Raw genomic sequence first — 20,253 nt, 5'->3', positions numbered from 1 at the left:
ACACACACACACACACATCCGCAAACACACACACACACACACACACACACACACATACACACGCACGCACGCACACACACACACACACACACACACACACACACACACACACACACACACACACACACGCGCGCGCGCGCGCGCGCGCGAATGCTTACATCCAATGCCCATGACGTACATAGATGCCATGTGCAGAAAGTACCGTCTCGGCCGAAGGCAAAGGTTAACCAACTGCAGAAGGAGGTTCAAAATGGACATGGCAAGCCCCGCTAGAGCCAATATTTGCATCGCCAGTACCCATGAACCTGGAAAATGTACAGTCACCAACGTACACCGACACATATCAATGCCCCCAAACACACCCATATGAGCCTGTGCCAAAACGTGGTCTGCCGAAAGAGCCGACATGTTCATGCATTACTGTTCATCAACCGCACTTTCAATCGCAAAAAGCACTGAACAGCTTGAAAGCATGTATGTTAAAGACATAGCAAAGACAGTTTCAGAAGCTTGCATGCATTACACCTACATGAACAAAATTAAAATGTTAGCCGAAGCGAGCAAATCCGGCGACTTAAAAGTGGGACATTCCGTACTTGGTGTTTTGTTCGTCCGCGGTCCAGAAATCTCCGTCGGCAAGTTAGAAACAGTGCCCATAATATTGATAAATGTACCCTAAATTACCACGAAAAGATGATGTCTACGAAAAAAAAGATGTTTATTGGCAAAATATTTGACGTCAAAAACGTCCATAGCGATCGTAACTCCCTGTGTCTCCAGCGAACTCTCGATTTTCGAATCTACGAACGTCATTATCGCAACCGAAAGTTGTAAGCAGCAGTAAATAAAAAGTTTTATTTGATTTGCAAACAATTGATTTAAAATAAAAGTATTTTAAGTAGTTTTGAGAAGTTGAATGCAATTTTCATGTCTTTTTGTTACGATCGCTCAATATTCAATAACTTATTTTAAATGACCGCGGAAGTATCGGGGCTGCTGTTATAAATAGCAAAAACGTTACACGCACGCAGTTGGACTCCATTTTGCTACACGGATGGCCGACTTTCGCAGGGAAGGTAAGTTTTCGTTTCATGTCTCCTGTTTGATGAGCGTTACGATCGACATAAAGTTACGATCGACTCAAAATTCTTCAAGTTTTTTACTTATTCGCTGTGTTATAGCTAGTAGCAAAGAATATGTTCTGGGTGATTCTTCCTTTCATATTTTAAGCATTTGTCTGGACTGAAAAAGTTCGTTGAAGCACGCTGGTTGTTTTTTTGTTGAATTAAGACACAGGGACAGTTTGGGTCTTCGTTACGATCGATCCATATTCTGTGATGTCTTTGTTACGATCGACTGAACATTTTCACGGCTAGCAATAGCAACAGCAAACAATGGTTCTGCTTGGATTAGCAAGTAATGTATGAGTTTTCGGACTTGTTTTTACATTTAGTCAAGTTTTGACTAAATGTTTTAACATAGAGGGGGAATCGAAACGAGGGTCGTGGTGTATGTGTGTGTGTGAGTGTGTGCGTGCGTGCGTGTATGTGTGCAGGCGTGTAGAGCGATTCAAACCAAACTACTGGACCGATCTTTATGAAATTTTACATGAAAGTTCCTGGGAATGATATCCCCGAACGTTTTTTTCTTTTTTTCGATAAATACCTTTGATGACGTCATATCCGGATTTTTGTAAAAGTTGAGGCGGCACTGTCACACCCTCATTTTTCAATCAAATTGATTGAAATTTTGGCCAAGCAATCTTCGACAAACGCCGGACTTCGGTATTGCATTTCAGCTTGGTGGCTTAAAAATTAATTAATGACTTTGGTCATTAAAAATCTGAAAATTGTAAAAACAACAATTTTTTTTATAAAACGATCCAAATTTACGTTCATCTTATTCTTCATCATTTTCTGATTCTAAAAACATATAAATATGTTATATTTAGATTAAAAACAAGCTCTGAAAATTAAAAATATAAAAATTATAATCAAAATTAAATTGTCCAAATCAATTTAAAAACACTTTCATCTTATTCCTTGTCGGTTCCTGATTCCAAAAACATATAGATATGATATGTTTGGATTAAAAACACGCTCAGAAAGTTCAAACGAAGAGTGGTACAGAAAAGCGTGCTATCCTTCTTAGCGCAACTACTACCCCGCTCTTCTTGTCAATTTCCCTGCCTTTGTCATGAGCGGTGGACTGACGATGCTACGAGTATACGGTCTTGCTGAAAAATTGCATTGCGTTCAGTTTCATTCTGTGAGTTCGACAGCTACTTGACTAAATGTTGTATTTTCGCCTTAAGCGACTTGTTCTTGGTTTGGTTGTGAAATATTTTTCGAGAAGGCCACTCGGGGATCTTCTTGCGTCAATCGTAACGCAAGACATGTAACTCTCACTGTGTCTCGGTTACGAATGACACAAAGTATTTTTGGACAGCTATGCATTTACATACGTATGCCTTTCTTTTCTATTTAAGGTCTGCGTTTTACTTTTAACTTTTGGAATTGAGAGTTTAGGGTTGTGGTTTTTTTTTTTTTAAATGTTTGTAGCTTTGATTTACGAGGAATGCATGTCGACCGTAACTTTTCTTGGGAAGGACACAGTATTGTTTTATGTCCTTTGTTACTTGTTTTTTTAGTTACCTCAATTACCAGCCTTGTAAATAAATGACTCTGCAGATGAAAGCATATTAATTTATGGTGATTGTGTCAACTTAGACACATCTCTTTGTAGGAAATCCAGTACAGTCTTAGTTCTTAGGACTGATGTTAGAAGTGGTATTGTTGCTCTTAAAAGTGAAATGTTACATTTATCTGGGAGAGGTAGAAGAGACAGGGGTCAGTGCTGTAGAAACTGCACTTGAACATGTCATTAAATTCTAGATGTGCTGTGGGCAAATATTTTTCTGTCTTGTACTTGAGCCTCATTTCTTTTTCGTGATTGTAAGGTCTGCGACTGCAAGTCAGATTGTCACCCCAGGCTGAACGAGTCCGGAAGCAGAACAACGAGCGATCCAAAGAGTACAGACAACGGCTAAAGCTGGACCCTGAACGCTACGATGTCTGCCATGAACGAACTTTGGAGAGGAACAGAAGACATGCTATTCTTACACAAACACGTTTGCACCCACGCGTATGGCTTTGCTTGCAAAGTACACCAACTTTTTGAAAAATACACTCAACGTTTTGGGAAAGTACTCTTGCCTCGGGTTTAGTGTAAACAGGTCTGCATCTGGTTTGGTCTGACTCCCTTCTGACAGTGACAGTCTGGCAAGTTTGCTGATCATGCATAGCCCGAGTAGATTAATTTATATGATGGTGGAAGCCAATTTTACGAACTTTGCAGTTATCATTATCATATTATTTTACATGTAGGCATTGGCAGCTAAAGCTATGTGTGAAAGCTGATCTGTGATTTTCTCTAGTCTTGTACATTGTGGTACTTTGAATGCTTGTGTGTATTTATTGGTAGAGGTGCACATTTTTTTTTTAAATCTCTGATTACCAATTTGTGATTGATCAAGTCTTGTATTTACCTTTGTAGGGTGCTAGTGTGCCATGTGTTTCTTTGATTATGTGCATGACTATTTGAGAGTGCAAGTGACACTTAATGTGTGGATGTGGAGGATATTCATGAGATTGACATTTCCCTTGGGCGTTTGTAATTTTACCTTGTTTTCTCCATGAACTTGCGTTTTAATTTTTAATTTTTATTTAACCAGTTTTGAGTGCAAAATTGTTTGTTTAATGACTTTTGACTCGTTCAGACTGGAATGTAATGTTCACGAACATTAACTGCAGGAACTTTCTGTATAAGCTGATGGTGTAAATATACCACTATTTGGGAATGTTTTGGTTAGTTTTCTGTTGTGTTTTTGAGATTCTTGCCATCCATTTTCCAATGAATTTGTACATTTGAAGACATCTTATCCTTATTTTGCACTTCCTGCATGTAACACCTGGCATTTTGGCATTTCTTATTCTCTTGTCACATTACAGTGTGTGTTCCTGACTTTGTGTGTCAACCGGAACATGAGACACAGTGCCATTTTCATGTCTTCCTTGACCCCGTTACAGTTGACACAGCAGGGACTAGTTTTTCTACTTTGCTTTCTTTTTCATGTGATTTTGAGGTTTGTTTGAGTTGCAAATGATGGTTTTAATAAAATATTCTAGTCTTTGAAACATCTTCTCTGTTTTTAATTTTTTTACAGGATTTCTTGTGACTGGAGTGTGTCAACTGTAACTCAGGACACAGTGATGGGTGTCTTATTTTTCAAAATACAAGGTCCATTTTAGAAGTTCCTCAATGAATCTCTTTTGGGATGTAAATCTTACTTGCTGAGTAAATTTGAAGCAAATCAGTTAAGAACTTATAAAGATACTTATGAAAATGCTGTGTCTCGCGTTATAGTTGACGCACAGCTATGTTGATGCCTTTTTTTTGTTTTTTCGCAAAAAGTAAAGCCCAAGTTATCTTTTTGGTTATGGAAATAGTTACAATATACAAAGTCAATTAGTGTATAAAGATAAGACAGTATTATTTCCAGTTTGGTTTTCAACCCCAAATGTCCCATTTTGGCAAGCACGTTTTGGCACAGGCTCATATACAGAAACATATCAGTGCCCCCAAACACACCCATACAGACACATATCAGTCCCCCTAAACACACCCATTCAGACACATATCAGTGCCTCCAAACACACACCCATACACAGACACATCAGTGCCCCCAAACACACCCATACACTGACACATATCAGTGCCCCCAAACACACCCATACACTGACACATATCAGTGCCCCCACACACACCCATACACTGACAAATATCAGTGCCCCTAAACACACCCATATACAGACACATATCAGTGCCCCAAACACACCCATACAGACACATATCAGTGCCCCCAAAACACACCCATATACAGACATATCCGTGCCCCAAACACACCGATACAGACACATATCAGTTCCCCCAAACACACCCATACACAGACACATATCAGTTCCCCCAAACACACCCATACAGACACATATCAGTTCCCCCAAACACACCCATACAGACACATATCAGTTCCCCCAAATACACCCATACACAGACACATATCAGTTCCCCTAAACACACCCATACAAACACATATCAGTTCTCCCAAATACACCCATACACAGACACATATCAGTGCCCCCAAACACACACATACAAACACATATCAGTTCCCCCAAATACACCCATACACAGACACATATCAGTTCCCCCAAACACACCCATACACAGGCACATATCAGTTCCCCCAAACACACCCATACAGACACATGTCAGTGCCCCAAACACACCCATACAGACATATATCAGTGCCCCAAAACACACTCATACACAGACACATATCAGTTCCCCCAAACACACCCATACAGACACATATCAGTGCCCCCAAAACACACCCATACAGACACATATCAGTGCCCCAAACACACCCATACACAGACACATATCAGTGCCCCCAAACACACCCATACACAGACACATATCAGTGCCCCCAAACACACCCATACAGACACATATCAGTGCCCCCAAACACACCCATACAGACACATATCAGTTTCCCCACACACACCCATACACAGACACATATCAGTGCCCCCAAACACACACCCATACAGACACATGTCAGTGCCCCAAACACACCCATACAGACATATATCAGTGCCCCCAAACACACCCATACAGACACATATCAGTGCCCCAAACACACCCATACAGACACATATCAGTGCCCCCAAACACACCCATACAGACATATATCAGTTCCCCTAAACACACCCATACACAGACACATATCAGTTTCCCCAAACACACCCATACAGACACATATCAGTTCCCCCAAACACACCCATACACAGACACATATCAGTGCCCCCAAACACACCCATACACAGACACATATCAGTGCCCCCAAACACACCCATACACAGACACATATCAGTTCCCCCAAACACACCCATGCAGACACATATCAGTTCCCAAACACACCCATACACAGACACATATCAGTGCCCCTAAACACACCCATACACAGACACATATCAGTTCCCCCAAACACACCCATACAGACACATATCAGTGCCCCCAAACACACCCACACAGACATATCAGTGCCCCCAAACACACCCATACACAGACACATACCAGTTCCCTCAAACACACCCATACAGACACATATCAGTGCCCCCAAACACACCCATACACAGACACATATCAGTGCCCCCAAACACACCCATACACAGACACATATCAGTGCCCCCAAACACACCCATACACTGACACATATCAGTGCCCCCAAACACACCCATACAGACACATATCAGTCCCCCTAAACACACCCATACAGACACATATCAGTGCCTCCAAACACACACCCATACACAGACACATATCAGTGCCCCTAAACACACCCATACACAGACACATATCAGTTTCCCCAAACACACCCATACAGACACATATCAGTTCCCCCAAACACACCCATACACAGACACATATCAGTGCCCCCAAACACACCCACACACATATCAGTGCCCCCAAACACACCCATACACATATCAGTTCCCTCAAACACACCCATACAGACACATATCAGTGCCCCCAAACACACCCATACACAGACACATATCAGTTCCCCCAAACACACCCATACACAGACACATATCAGTGCCCCCAAACACACCCATACACAGACACATATCAGTTCCCCCAAACACACCCATACACAGACACATATCAGTTCCCCCAAACACACCCATACACAGACACATATCAGTTCCCCCAAACACACCCATACACGGACACATATCAGTGCCCCTAAACACACCCATACACAGACACATATCAGTTCCCCCAAACACACCCATACACTGACACATATCAGTGCCCCCAAACACACCCATACAGAGACACATATCAGTTCCCCCAAACACACCCATATACAGACACATATCAGTGCCCCTAAACACACCCATACACAGACACATATCAGTTCCCCCAAACACACCCATAAAGACACATATCAGTTTTCCCAAACACACCCATACAGACACATATCAGTGCCCCCACACACACCCATACACATATCAGTTCCCCCAAACACACCCATAAAGACACATATCAGTTTTCCCAAACACACCCATACAGACACATATCAGTGCCCCCACACACACCCATACACAGACACATATCAGTTCCCCCAAACACACCCATACAGACACATATTAGTGCCCCCAAACACACCCATACACAGACACATATCAGTGCCCCCAAACACACCCATACAAACACATATCAGTTCCCCCAAATACACCCATACACTGACACATATCAGTGCCCCCAAACACACCCATACAGACACATATCAGTGCCCCCAAACGCACCCATACACAGACACATATCAGTGCCCCCAAACACACCCATACACAGACTATTAAACGCAAACACAGAGAGACAGACAAAGGCACACAGACGGATACATACCCGGACACATAGACATAGAAACATTATTGTTAGTGAAGAAAATGTCCTATTCGGTTCTTTTCATTTCTGTGACAGACGCTTAACACACACGCACGGACAGACATACACACACGCGCACACGCACAAACAAACACGCACACACATGTGTGTGTGTGTGTGTGAGTGTGTGTGTGTGCTAACTGTCTAAAGCGATGTTTTTGTACAAAAGCCTCAGACGTTGAGTTTTTTTGTCTACGGACGGCCATCCGGACCGCCAAACACTGCTGATTCCTCACAGTGTCCTGATCACGCAGGGGAGCCAACACTATGCAAGTGGAGTGAAAATAAGCTGTTTCAAAGAGTTCACAATCGGCCATGTCCGATAATAGATATAAACATACATTTACCTTCAAACCTATCAAAAGAAGGATACGCCAGTACAATTATTTCCATGCGGACGTAACCGGTCGAGCGCGTGTATGTGTTGGTGTGGGCGTGTCACATAGAAACACATCATTACAACAAACGTAAACCACTTACAACAAGAAGAGCAAACGCTCGATCGAGTCACTTTCGCAGTTCTGAATATTATATGAGGCATCAGATGGACAGGAAGAAATTGCTATTCACAACACAATGAGTCACGTTCACATAAAATTTGAGCCCGGTCACTTTTATAGTTTCCGAGAAAAGCCCAACGTTAAGTTGTGTGTTGCCGAACAGAAAAGGCTAGTTATCTCCCTTGTTTTTCTGATAACGTTCGTAAAAGGCTACAGATGTAAATACTTTGATGTAAAGAATAATCCTACAAAGTTTCAATCACATCCGATGAACTTTGTCAAAGATATAAAATGTCTAATTTTTCCTTTGACGCTGACCTGTGACCTTGAAAAAGGTCAAAGGTCAACGAAACCATCGTTAAAGTGTAGAGGTCATTGGAGGTCACGACTAAACAAAATATGAGCCCGATCGCTTTGATAGTTTCCGAGAAAAGTCCAACGTTAAGGTGGTGTCTACGGACGGCCGGACGGCCGGCCGGACAGACTAACACTGACCGATTACATAGAGTCACTTTTTCTCAAGTGACTCAAAAATTAATAGGTCTTGTGGTTGTAATTGATTGGTCAGATACCCCATTCAGTAGACGATTTTCTCCTACAGGTCTGTATGGGTTGTGAAAGAGTCAAAACCCTTGCTTTTTCTCCAACAAATAAAGTCACACATGCTCCTGTTCACGTGTTTCCGACACATCCCTCGCTCCTGGTTGGCCCCTCTGATGTGTGTACGAGTCCATAGCAAGGGCATTCACTCTTTCACAACCTATACAAACCCGACAGAGTTATTTTCGGGATTCGTCTAATACCAAACCCCCGTTTATAAGATTGTTGACATGTCATTAAATTTAAAATTCTGTATCATAATAAGTGTGTCCGATTGATTTCTCTAATGTGTACACACTTTTTTCAACACGCTCTGAAAATATCACAGGCAAAATATTAGTGAAATCTATTTTTTTGATGAATCGGCGTCGAAAGTCTTTAAATATTCATTAATGAGTTTGTTTACTTAAAATCTTCAATCTTCAATCAAATCAAAAATTTCAAGAACTGATTTAACGGTGATTGCATTGAATTCCCTACCATTTATTCACTGACTCAAAAATATGTAGATGTGTCATGTTTACTTTGAAAATGTGCTCAAAATGGAAGAAAATCAATTGATGTAAATTATGTCATTGTTAAAATCCAAAATCAAAGAGACTGCCAACGTTCCAAAATTCAGAATCAAAAAACAAGAAAGGTAGGTTGTTGGAATGTTTGTTACATATATTTCGACCCAACGGTCTTTTAAGTGAACAAAAAAACAAATATTCACACAAAACTTGTCTTGATCGTTTCTATCAGTTTACGTCCGCTCGTCAGGAAGCCGAGATAAAACTGATAGAACTATCAAGATAAGTTTTGTGTGAATATGTGTTTGTCTGCATGTTCACTAGTCCCTTCGTGTACACTACATTGGGGTGTGCACGTTAAAGATCCCACGATTGACAAAAGGGTCTTTCCTGGCAAAATTGTATAGGCATAGATACAAATGTCCACCAAAATACCCGTGTGACTTGGAATAATAGGCCGTGAAAAGTAGGATATGCTGCGATCTGCTGGCCGATGTGAATGCGTGATGTATTGATTGTGTAAAAAAAAAATTCCATCTCACACGGCATAAATAAATCGCATAAAGTTAAAAAAAAAAAAAAAAAAAATCCCTGCGCTTAGAACTGTACCCACGGAATACGCGCGATACAAGCCTCATATTGATTGATTGATTGTTAAGACCGTTGGGTCGAAATATATGTGAATGTATTGTTTTGTCAATAACAAACGTTCCAACAACCTACCTTGCTTGTTTTTTGATTATTTCATTGTTAATTATTTTGGTCTGTCTCCGAGTAGGAAAGCTTCTCCCGCAACCAGGCTTTCTCAAGGTCCGGCATATGAACTAGATACGTCACAAACCTTCAGGAAAGTCTATTAGTTAAGATGAGAGGGAGAATTCTTTTTATTTTGGGTACTTTATTATGTCAAGAAATTGTGTTTGATTACGTAAACCTGGTGTGACACAGCAACCTATGTAGTATTCTCTATCTATCCATTTTTGTCTCACGCGTCTCTACATAAACACCGCTTTAGACAGCGCAAACAAATCACACACACACACACACACATACTCCACACACACGCACAGACAGACAGACAGACAGACAGACAGACAGGCACGCACACAGACACACAGACAGACAGACAGACACACACACACACACACACACACACCCCGCGCGCGCAGACAGACAGACAGACAGACAGACAGACAGACACGCACGCACGCACGCAAGCACTAACGCACTCACACACACACACACACACACACACACACACACACACACACACACACACCGTACATCACTGTACAAGATTGATTTACTTAGACATCATTGCGCGCAGGCTGTCGGCCTATCATCTAAAACTTGGCCGTCACTTGGGCGAGGGGTCCGAACTGTTCGGGAAGATGTGGAGGGGAGGGGGGGTGGGGGTGGGGGCATTATGATTAATCAAAATGACTGGTATAGACTTCCGAAAACTGCCGACCTTTTTGTTTGCCATTCCTGCAAATTTGTCAAAGTAACAGACTCCAAACAACGTCCCAGAATGAGTACTGACCTAGTGCAAAGGGCGAGGCGTCTTTGCCGTGACATACACCAACCTCAGCACTCGCTTTCGTCCATAACTTAGTGACCTCACTTTTGCTTGGGCAGCCTTTGCTTTTCATCAGGGGGAATGATCCTGACTGTAATAACAGACACAAGGGGAACACACACACACACACACACACACACACACACACACACACACGCGCGCGCGCGCACGCAAACACATACACAATGAGCATCATTGACATAAATGCTACAGCTAGTTGTTAGCCAAGCTTTGTAAAAAAAAAAAGAACAAGTCGCGTAAGGCGAAAATACAACATTTAGTCAAGCTGTCGAACTCACAGAATGAAATTGAACGCACTACATTGTTCAGTAAGACCGTATACTCGTAGCATCGTCAGTCCACCGCTCGTGGCAAAGGCACTGAAATTGACAAGCCAGAATAACGCGGTAGTGGTTGCGCTAAGCAAGATAGCACGCTTGTCTGTATCTCTATTCTTTTCCACTTTCTCAGCTTGTTTTTAATCCAAACATATCATATCTATAAATTTTTGGAATCAGGAACCGACAAGGAATAAGATGAAAATGTTTTTAAATCAATTATGGAAATATAATTGTAATCATAATTTTCATATTTCTAATTTTCAGAGCTTGTTTTTAATCCGAATATAACATATTTATATGTTTTTTAATAACAAAAATGATGAAGAATAAGATGTAAGTACTTTTGGATCGTTTTATAAAACAATTAATTTTAATTACAATTTTCAGATTTCTAATGACCAAACTCATTAATTAATTTCTAACACACACACACACACACACACACACACACACACACAAATACAGACACGCGCGCGCGCGAGCACACACACACACACACACACACACACATACACACACACACACACACACACACACACACATACACACACACACACACACATACACATATACCCCGACCCTCGTCTCGATTCCCCCTCAATGTTAAAACATTTAGTCAAAACTTGACTAAATGTAAAAAGAAGAAGAAGTGCAATTTGACATTTGATGCGGAATCTGTATGTATACATGCATTTACTTGTGCAAAGAAAGTGGCTGCAGCTAGGTAACCGCGTGCAGGTCTTCTGAGTGCTGATCAGTCTTTCAAAGTAAGCCCTGTAGTAGTCAAGTTTTCACGTGTTTTCCCCTCTTGTTCTCCAACCGGAAGTTCTGGTTCCCCCAACAAACCGTATGGACTAGGCCTTGGGTTTGTTAATTATATGCAAGGTCACGGGGTCCTGCAAGTCGTGATTGGCAAGATAAAGCTTGTGCGACTGAAAAGTATTGTACGAGAACGAGAGGAATGGGTGGCCGAGTGGTAACGCACTTGCGCTCGGAAGCGAGAGGTTGCGAGTTCGACCCTGGGTCAGGGCGTTAGCAATTTTCTCCCCCCTTTCCTAACCTAGGTGGTGGGTTCAAGTGCTAGTCTTTCGGATGAGACGAAAAACCGAGGTCCCTTCGTGTACACTACATTGGGGTGTGCACGTTAAAGATCCCACGATTGACAAAAGGGTCTTTCCTGGCAAAATTGTATTGGCATAGATAAAAATGTCCACCAAAATACCCGTGTGACTTGGAATAATAGGCCGTGAAAAGTAGGATATGCGCCGAAATGGCTGTGATCTGCTGGCCGATGTGAATGCGTGATGTATTGTGTAAATAAAATTCCATCTCACACGGCATAAATAAATCCCTGCGCCTTGAATATGTGCGCGATATAAACTGCATAAAATAAAAAATGAAAAAATAAAAATCCCTGCGCTTAGAACTGTACCCACGGAATACGCGCGATATAAGCCTCATATTGATTGATTGATATTGATTGATTGATATATTACAGAGAGAGAGAGAGAGACTGCAGGCATGGGAATTGTCCGCCGAAAGGCACATTTCCGCCGATTTATTTTTGTTGTTCCGCCGAAAAAGCTTCAGTGTCCGCCGAAAAAATAAGTGGGGGAGGCAAAAATGGTTCTGAAAACTGAATTTAATGGCAAACTTGGAGCTCAGACACCAAATTGCACAATTTGGGATCTTTGGAGAATTTTTTCGGGGGGGGGGGGGGGGGGGGGGCATGCCCCCAGAACTCCCCCAGTGAGGCTAGTGAGGCTAGGCGCTTTGCGCCGTCGACTTTAAGCTTACTTACAAATGTTCAGCCTTTTTTACTTTTTTTCAATTCCCATGCCTGAGAGAGAGAGAGAGAGAGAGAGAGAGAGAGAGAGAGAGAGAGAGAGAGAGAGAGAGAGAGAGAGAGAGAGAGAAAGAGATAGAGAGAGAGAGATAGAGAGAGAGATAGAGAGAGAGCGAGAGAGAGAGATAAAGAGAGAGAGAGAGAGAGAGAGAGAGGAGGTAGGGAGGGAGGGAGGGAGGGAGGGAGGGAGGGAGGGAGAAAGAGAGAGAGAGAGAGAGAGAGAGAGAGAGAGAGAGAGAGAGAGAGAGAGAGAGAGAGAGAGAGAGAGAGAATCAGTCAGTCAGACAGACAGGCAGACAGACATACAGGCAGGCAGAGAGTCAGACAGACTGTGAGACAGACAGACTGTGAGACAGACAGACTGTGAGACACACATGCACGGGCAAACAGAGGGGCGAATGGGTGAACAGATAGAGGAGGAAAGGCGACAACGACAACGATATCGCTGCGGCTGCCGTTGCTGATGTTGATAACGGCACTGACGGCGATGATGATAGAAATACATACTGCAGCAGTTGTCGACGACACTACAATGAACCAGTTAGGCAAGAAAACACCGATGGCGGCCAGGATTGTTCCAATGAAGCCGATGATGATGGAGACTAAAAAAAGCGGATCCGAGTTCAGCATGGGCCCGGCCATCACGAGGGCAGCAGGCTCGCCTCCGGGTACGGGCACGGGCACGCATTCGGCCACTTCTGGACAGGCAAAGAACAAGAGCAAGAACAAACATGTTATTAGTTTCTGTACCGTGACACAACATGGACTGTTCAGAACAGTTCAAGAACAAAATCACAAACACAACATTTTATTTTCTGCACAGCGACACATACTTGACTTCTCTGAACAGTCCAAGAACAAGAGCAAGAACAAAAATATTATTAGTTTCTGTACCGTGACACAAACTGGACTGCTCTGAACAATTCAAGAACAAGATCACAAACACAACATTTTATTTTCTGCACAGCGACACATACTTGACTTCTCTGAACAGTCCAAGAACAAGAGCAAGAACAAAAATATTATTAGTTTCTGTACCGTGACACAAACTGGACTGCTCTGAACAGTTCAAGAACAAGAACACAAACACAACATTTTATTTTCTGTACAGCGACACATATTTGACTTCTCTGAACAGTCCAAGAACAAGAGCAAGAACAAAAATATTATTAGTTTCTGTACCGTGACACAAACTGGACTGCTCTGAACAATTAAAGAACAAGATCACAAACACAACATTTTATTTTCTGCACAGCGACACATACTTGACTTCTCTGAACAGTCCAAGAACAAGAGCAAGAACAAACATATTATCAGTTTCTGTACCGTGACACAAACTGGACTGCTCTGAACAGTTCAAGAACAAGATCACAAACACAACATTTTATTTTCTGCACAGCGACACATACTTGACTTCTCTGAACAGTCCAAGAACAAGAGCAAGAACAAAAATATTATTAGTTTCTGTACCGTGACACAAACTGGACTGCTCTGAACAATTCAAGAACAAGATCACAAACACAACATTTTATTTTCTGCACAGCGACACATACTTGACTTCTCTGAACAGTCCAAGAACAAGTGCAAGAACAAATATATTATTAGTTTCTGTACCGTGACACAAACTGGACTGCTCTGAACAGTTCAAGAACAAGATCACAAACACAACATTTTATTTTCTGCACAGCGACACATACTTGACTTCTCTGAACAGTCCAAGAACAAGAGCAAGAACAAATATATTATTAGTTTCTGTACCGTGACACAAACTGGACTGCTCTGAACAGTTCAAAAACAAAATCACAAACACAACATTTTATTTTCTGTACAGCGACACAAACTTGAATTCTCTGAACAGTCCAAGAACAAGAACACACACTTTATTTTGTTGTACCGTGACACCAACTTGACTTCAGTGAACAGTCAAAGAACAAGAACACAAACTTTATTTTCTGTACTCTGACACGAACTTGACTTCACTGAACAGTCAAAGAACAAGAACACAACATTTATTTTTTTGTACCGTGACACCAACTTGACTTCCGTGAACAGTCAAAGAACAAGAACACAAACTTTATTTTCTGTACTCTGACACGAACTTGACTTCACTGAACAGTCAAAGAACAAGAACACAACATTTATTTTTTTGTACCGTGACACCAACTTGACTTCCGTGAACAGTCAAAGAACAAGAACACAAACTTTATTTTCTGTACTCTGACACGAACTTGACTTCACTGAACAGTCAAAGAACAAGAACACAACATTTATTTTTTTGTACCGTGACACCAACTTGACTTCCGTGAACAGTCAAAGAACAAGAACACAAACTTTATTTTCTGTACTCTGACACGAACTTGACTTCACTGAACAGTCAAAGAACAAGAACACAACATTTATTTGTTTGTACCGTGACACCAACATGACTTCACTGAACAGTAACAAAATCAGAACACAAACTTCATTTTTTGTACAGTGTCACACACTTGACTTGACTTGACTTCACTGGATATGCAAGCAATAAGAGCAAGAACACAAACATAAACTTTATGTTCTGTACAGTGACACAAACTGGACTTGTCTGGATAGGCCAAGAACAAGAACGCACACGTTTTTCATTATGCGTTCCAGCACAACAATTTTGCTTCTCTGGACATTACTGCAACGAACAAGAACAAGAATACTCAAACCGAGAGAGAAACTAGGCTTCTCGATTCAGACACACATTGCATTTGTCGGATGCCGTCCGCAGTTTAGCTACATAGTTACGCAAACATGGTTACATATTTTTGACTTCTCTGAACACGACAAAACAAGAACAAGAACAAGAGCAAAAACATCATTCAGGGTTTGCACTCATAGAACATTTTTGCGTTAGTATTGCATTTGTTTGGGTGCCGTTCGCAGTTTACCTACATAGTCACGGGAAAATGGTCTTGTTTTGCGTCAATCATCAACAATCACTCACAGTTTCACGACACATACTATAAAAAAACTTTGTCTCCTCTAGAAAGACATGACAAGAACAAGAACAGATGCCTCGTCTGGAAAAGCCAACGACAACAAGAAAACCAAACACTTTTTAAAATGTGTACTGTCACTGTCACTGTCACTGTCACTGTCACTGTCACTGTCACTGTCACTGTCACTGTCACTGTCACTGTCACTGTCTGTCACTGTCACTCTCACTCTCACTGTCACTGTCACTGTCACTCTCACTGTCACTGTCTGTCACTCTCACTGTCACTGTCACTGTCACTGTCACTGTCACTGTCACTGTCACTGTCATTGTCACTGTCACTGTCACTGTACTGTCACAGAAATGAGCTTGCCAAATTGAACCGTTAGAACATACAACATGAGCAATCTTTGCCCAAAGCTAATTGACAGGAACAGCGTCAGCGTAATAAAACATCATAGCAGCTTCTTCTGTTTTCGTGGGCTGCGACTCCCACGTACACTTCTGTTTTTGCACTTATGGGCTTTCACGTGTATGGCCGTCCCACTCCCCCGTCATATAAGCAACCATACGCCAATTTCGGGGGATACATACTGAGTATTTTCGTGCGTATGTAACCCATCGAACTCTGACATGGATGACATGATAATTTCTGTGCGTAATTGGTCTTGTATTTGCGTGTACACACTTAGGGGGTGAGAAGACTGCACACACATTGACATTGAAGATCAGGAACATTGCCACCCTTTACCCTTTACCCTTTACCCTAAGGGTTTTCAAGTTCAAATGTAAGAGTAAATATGCAGGAACGAAAGTTCAATTCCAGCAAATAGTGCATATTTAAAACGCATGTGTGTAGTTCAGCAGCCTATACTTACTTCTTTTGTTCGGGGATCTTCTTTTTCTTCCTTCATGGGCTTAGACTCCCACGTTCACTCATGTTTTTATCACGAGTGGATTTTTACGTGTATGAACGTTTTTACCCCGCCATTCAGGCAGCATACGCCGAGTTCGGGGGAGGCATGCTGGGTATTTTCGTGTTTCCATAACCCACCGAACTCTGACATCGGTTACAGGATATTTTCCGTGCGCACTTGATCTTGTGGTTGCGTGTACACACGAAGGGGGTTAAGTCACTAGCAGGTCTGCACATAAGTTGACCTGGGAGATCGGAAAAATCTCCACTCTTAACCCACCAGGTGGCAGTGACCGGGATTCGAACTCACGACCTCCCGATTAGGAGGCCGACGTCTTACCACCACGCCACTGCGCCTGTCCCTTGTTCGGGGGTGAAGACGTGTATAACTGCACAGGTGGTAAGAGTTTGGGCGGAGAAAACAATGCACGATTGATGGTGGCGCTAGATAGTTTCTAAACACGTTGAGCTAATCGTGTCAAGCGGTTACGAAGACTCTCACACAAAGCAGTTCAAGTTAACACAAGTCATAAACTAGGTATTCCAAAGTGATTTTCAAATTTTAAATAACCCATATGAATCTTAGTTAAACAAATATAGTTTTTCATTCTGATCACAGAAACATTTAGTTTTTTAAGGTGGGTTAAACAAAATTTTAAAAAAGATTTTTTTCCAATTTTTGGACAGCATTTTTCCTCACATTCAGACATTCCTCAAGCACACAAATCAAATCACTGTAGTACACGATTGCATTTATAAATACTTTATATACTTTTCAGAAAGAAAATGCAAGACACATTGAAAGGAAATACATTTTAAAAGAGATACAGAGCTACATAAATGGCATAAAATAGCAAAATAAGCCCTCGTCTACTCCAAACAACTGGTCAAGACCCCCAATTTCTTTCTCTCTCATCTCTAACTTAAACAATGAATATACATTAAAATACATTTTGTAAGGTGAACTGGATATGTTGTTTAACTTTAAGTCTAATGTTTTCCAACTCCATCTGACATCCGGTCAATAAGATATCTATGATCAAATATGCCGAAAGTGCTGTTTTGTCAAGTTGAGAAAAAGTGCGACTTTGCATGCTTTTTGGGTCTACCATAACTTTCTTGCTTTGAAAGTTACAAAGCTGTTTTTGGAATGCATTTGTTCAGAATTGCAAGCTCTTGATAAATAAAACAAATTTAGACTTCTTTATGCGCAATCAAAGCGTAGCAACGTCTAGAAATAACAGTTATTTTGTACAAAACGTGAATTTTGGCTTCTTCAAAATGTGTGTATTTTGTTCTATAGTTAAGATAATGACAGTACCTTATATTCAAATTATCAGTTTTGTATGAACTGTTAGAATAGCAAACAAGATAATGGACATCTTTACCTTTTTTATTTTTTTAACTGAATTTGTTTTTAACCGATGTTTTATTTAAAAAAAAATTTACAATTTGCATGAACATTTATGGTCTTCCATAATTAATTTATGTTACAAAATTCTTTCAATATTTGTTAAAATATTTTTCCCCCGTTAGCTCCAACCACCTTTACACACTGACACAGTCATACAAATAACAAACACGAACACGCTGTTTGATGATTATATTGCTGGTTTCATTCAGCGACTGCATTTTTGAGCAAATAATGCAACTTGATGTAAATCATCAATCAAATAACATATATAATTTACAACATCAACATTCTGGTATTCAAAGTTCATCATGCAAAACAATAGTTTTACATTATACAAGAAATTCTGTAAGAGCGGGGTTTGACTAGATGTACACTTGCACTGTTATCACGCCCGCCCTTACACACAGACCAAAAGTTGCATTTCACGGGCTACGTGTAGCAGTGGGTTACATGGTAACATGATTAACCAAGAGCTCGATGATGTTGGCATTGACTGGTCAAATGTGTTTTCATGGTCTCTATTTTCAGGAACATCTATCCAACTGATAAACCGTAGTGTGATTGCACTTGAACAATTTAGAAAGAGAGAACATCTGACAAATGATTTTCTTTTCGAATGGTGAATGTGTTTGGGAAGAGGGGATTGACATGTTCTGGATCACAGATTACAAAGTCTGTAAATTGTGCATGATGCAGTTCAAAACATTAAGCAAAAATAAGGCTAGGCGCCCTGAAGAACTGGAGAAGTTTTTTGCTCATGTATTTTGCATACAATCAAACAGTTGCTAAGGAAGTCTTTCCGACAAGAATCTAGGCACGTCACAACAGGCTAAAGAACAAGCAGGAATATTTAGCAGTAGGGAAGAGAAGAAGCAGCAGTCTTCTAATTCAGCTACTTCAACGGTTACACTGGAAGACCACACAAGACTTCAAGAAGAGAAAGAAAAGGCAGAAAAAAAGCTTGAACATCTGGAGTATGTTGTAGGCGGTGCAAATCGGACTATCACTTGGCAAACTAAAGTCTAAAGACATTCCTGAATTGACCAAAGCTAAGGAAAAACTAGAATTTTCTCAAACAAAAGCGCATGCCAATAACCAAGAACTACAGCAAGAGAACAGACATGTTAAGGAAAGTTTATCAGGAGTGAGAAACTCTAACCTTTACAGGAGAAATGCAAAGCTCAAAGCTACCCATCAAGATCTCCTGCAGAACAAAATAATTGAACAAGAACTAAACCATACAAAAGAAAAGGTGTTGCCACTGAAGGCACAACAAGTTAATCTGCAAAACAACTCTTCAAAATTGAGGCAGAATTCAACTAGCAGGCAGGACTGAGCTAGCTAATCAAGACATACCACGTCAAGAAGTCACGACAAGGCTACCAAAGCACAATCAGTTCACCGATGATGTTCGTAAAACCATGATTCAGCTACAAGGTGAAGCAAACGTTCCAGCGAGCAAGTGTAGGCAGGTGGTTGATATTGTTGCCAAGAATATTTTTCATGAAACATTTGAAGAGGCTGATCTTCCTTGCATTCAGAGCACCATCAATATGGCTGATGAAGGGCATGTCATTTCAAAACTCCAGGCAGCTGAGGCAATACTGAATGAAAAAGATAGCACCTTGCATACTGATGGCACCTCCAGAGATCATAACAAAATTGTTGGACAACAGCTAACATTACCCAGTGGAGTGACACTCAGCCTTGGATTTGTACCTGTTGACAGTGAAACTTCTTCCAATCTGTTGGATCTCACGTTGTGCATGCTCCAACAACTGAGCTGCATTTATTGTTGGCAACATGATGAGGAGGAAAAGGAAAAATTCTTCAAAGATATGCTGACAAGACTAAGTTCTGTTATGTCTGATAGAGCTGCAGTCATGAAGAAATTCAATGAATTGCTGCTTGAATACAAGAGGAATCAACTGGGGCAAGAACATCCGGATCAAGAATCTCTGGATGGGCAAGAACATCCGGATCAAGAATCTCTGGATATACACTTCTTTGG

At 41.2% G+C, this 20,253-nt stretch overlaps 1 protein-coding gene across 2 annotated transcripts in view; it reads right to left on the bottom strand.

Annotated features, from left to right (window-relative positions):
* Nucleotides 1-20,253, bottom strand: part of LOC138971693 (uncharacterized) — a 42,746-nt gene that overhangs the window by 2,709 nt on the left and 19,784 nt on the right. For both annotated transcript variants that reach the window (XM_070344473.1, XM_070344472.1), the window contains exons 4-6: nt 13,461-13,651; nt 10,731-10,857; nt 159-305 (exon numbers count right to left, since the gene is read on the bottom strand). In XM_070344473.1, coding sequence (XP_070200574.1) covers nt 159-305; nt 10,731-10,857; nt 13,461-13,651 — 465 coding nt within the window. The remainder of the gene's footprint in view (nt 1-158; nt 306-10,730; nt 10,858-13,460; nt 13,652-20,253) is intronic.

Source organism: Littorina saxatilis, linkage group LG7 (genome assembly GCF_037325665.1).
Source record: "Littorina saxatilis isolate snail1 linkage group LG7, US_GU_Lsax_2.0, whole genome shotgun sequence".
Lineage (NCBI taxonomy): Eukaryota > Metazoa > Mollusca > Gastropoda > Littorinimorpha > Littorinidae > Littorina > Littorina saxatilis.
This window is presented reverse-complemented; position numbering and strand designations above follow the sequence as displayed.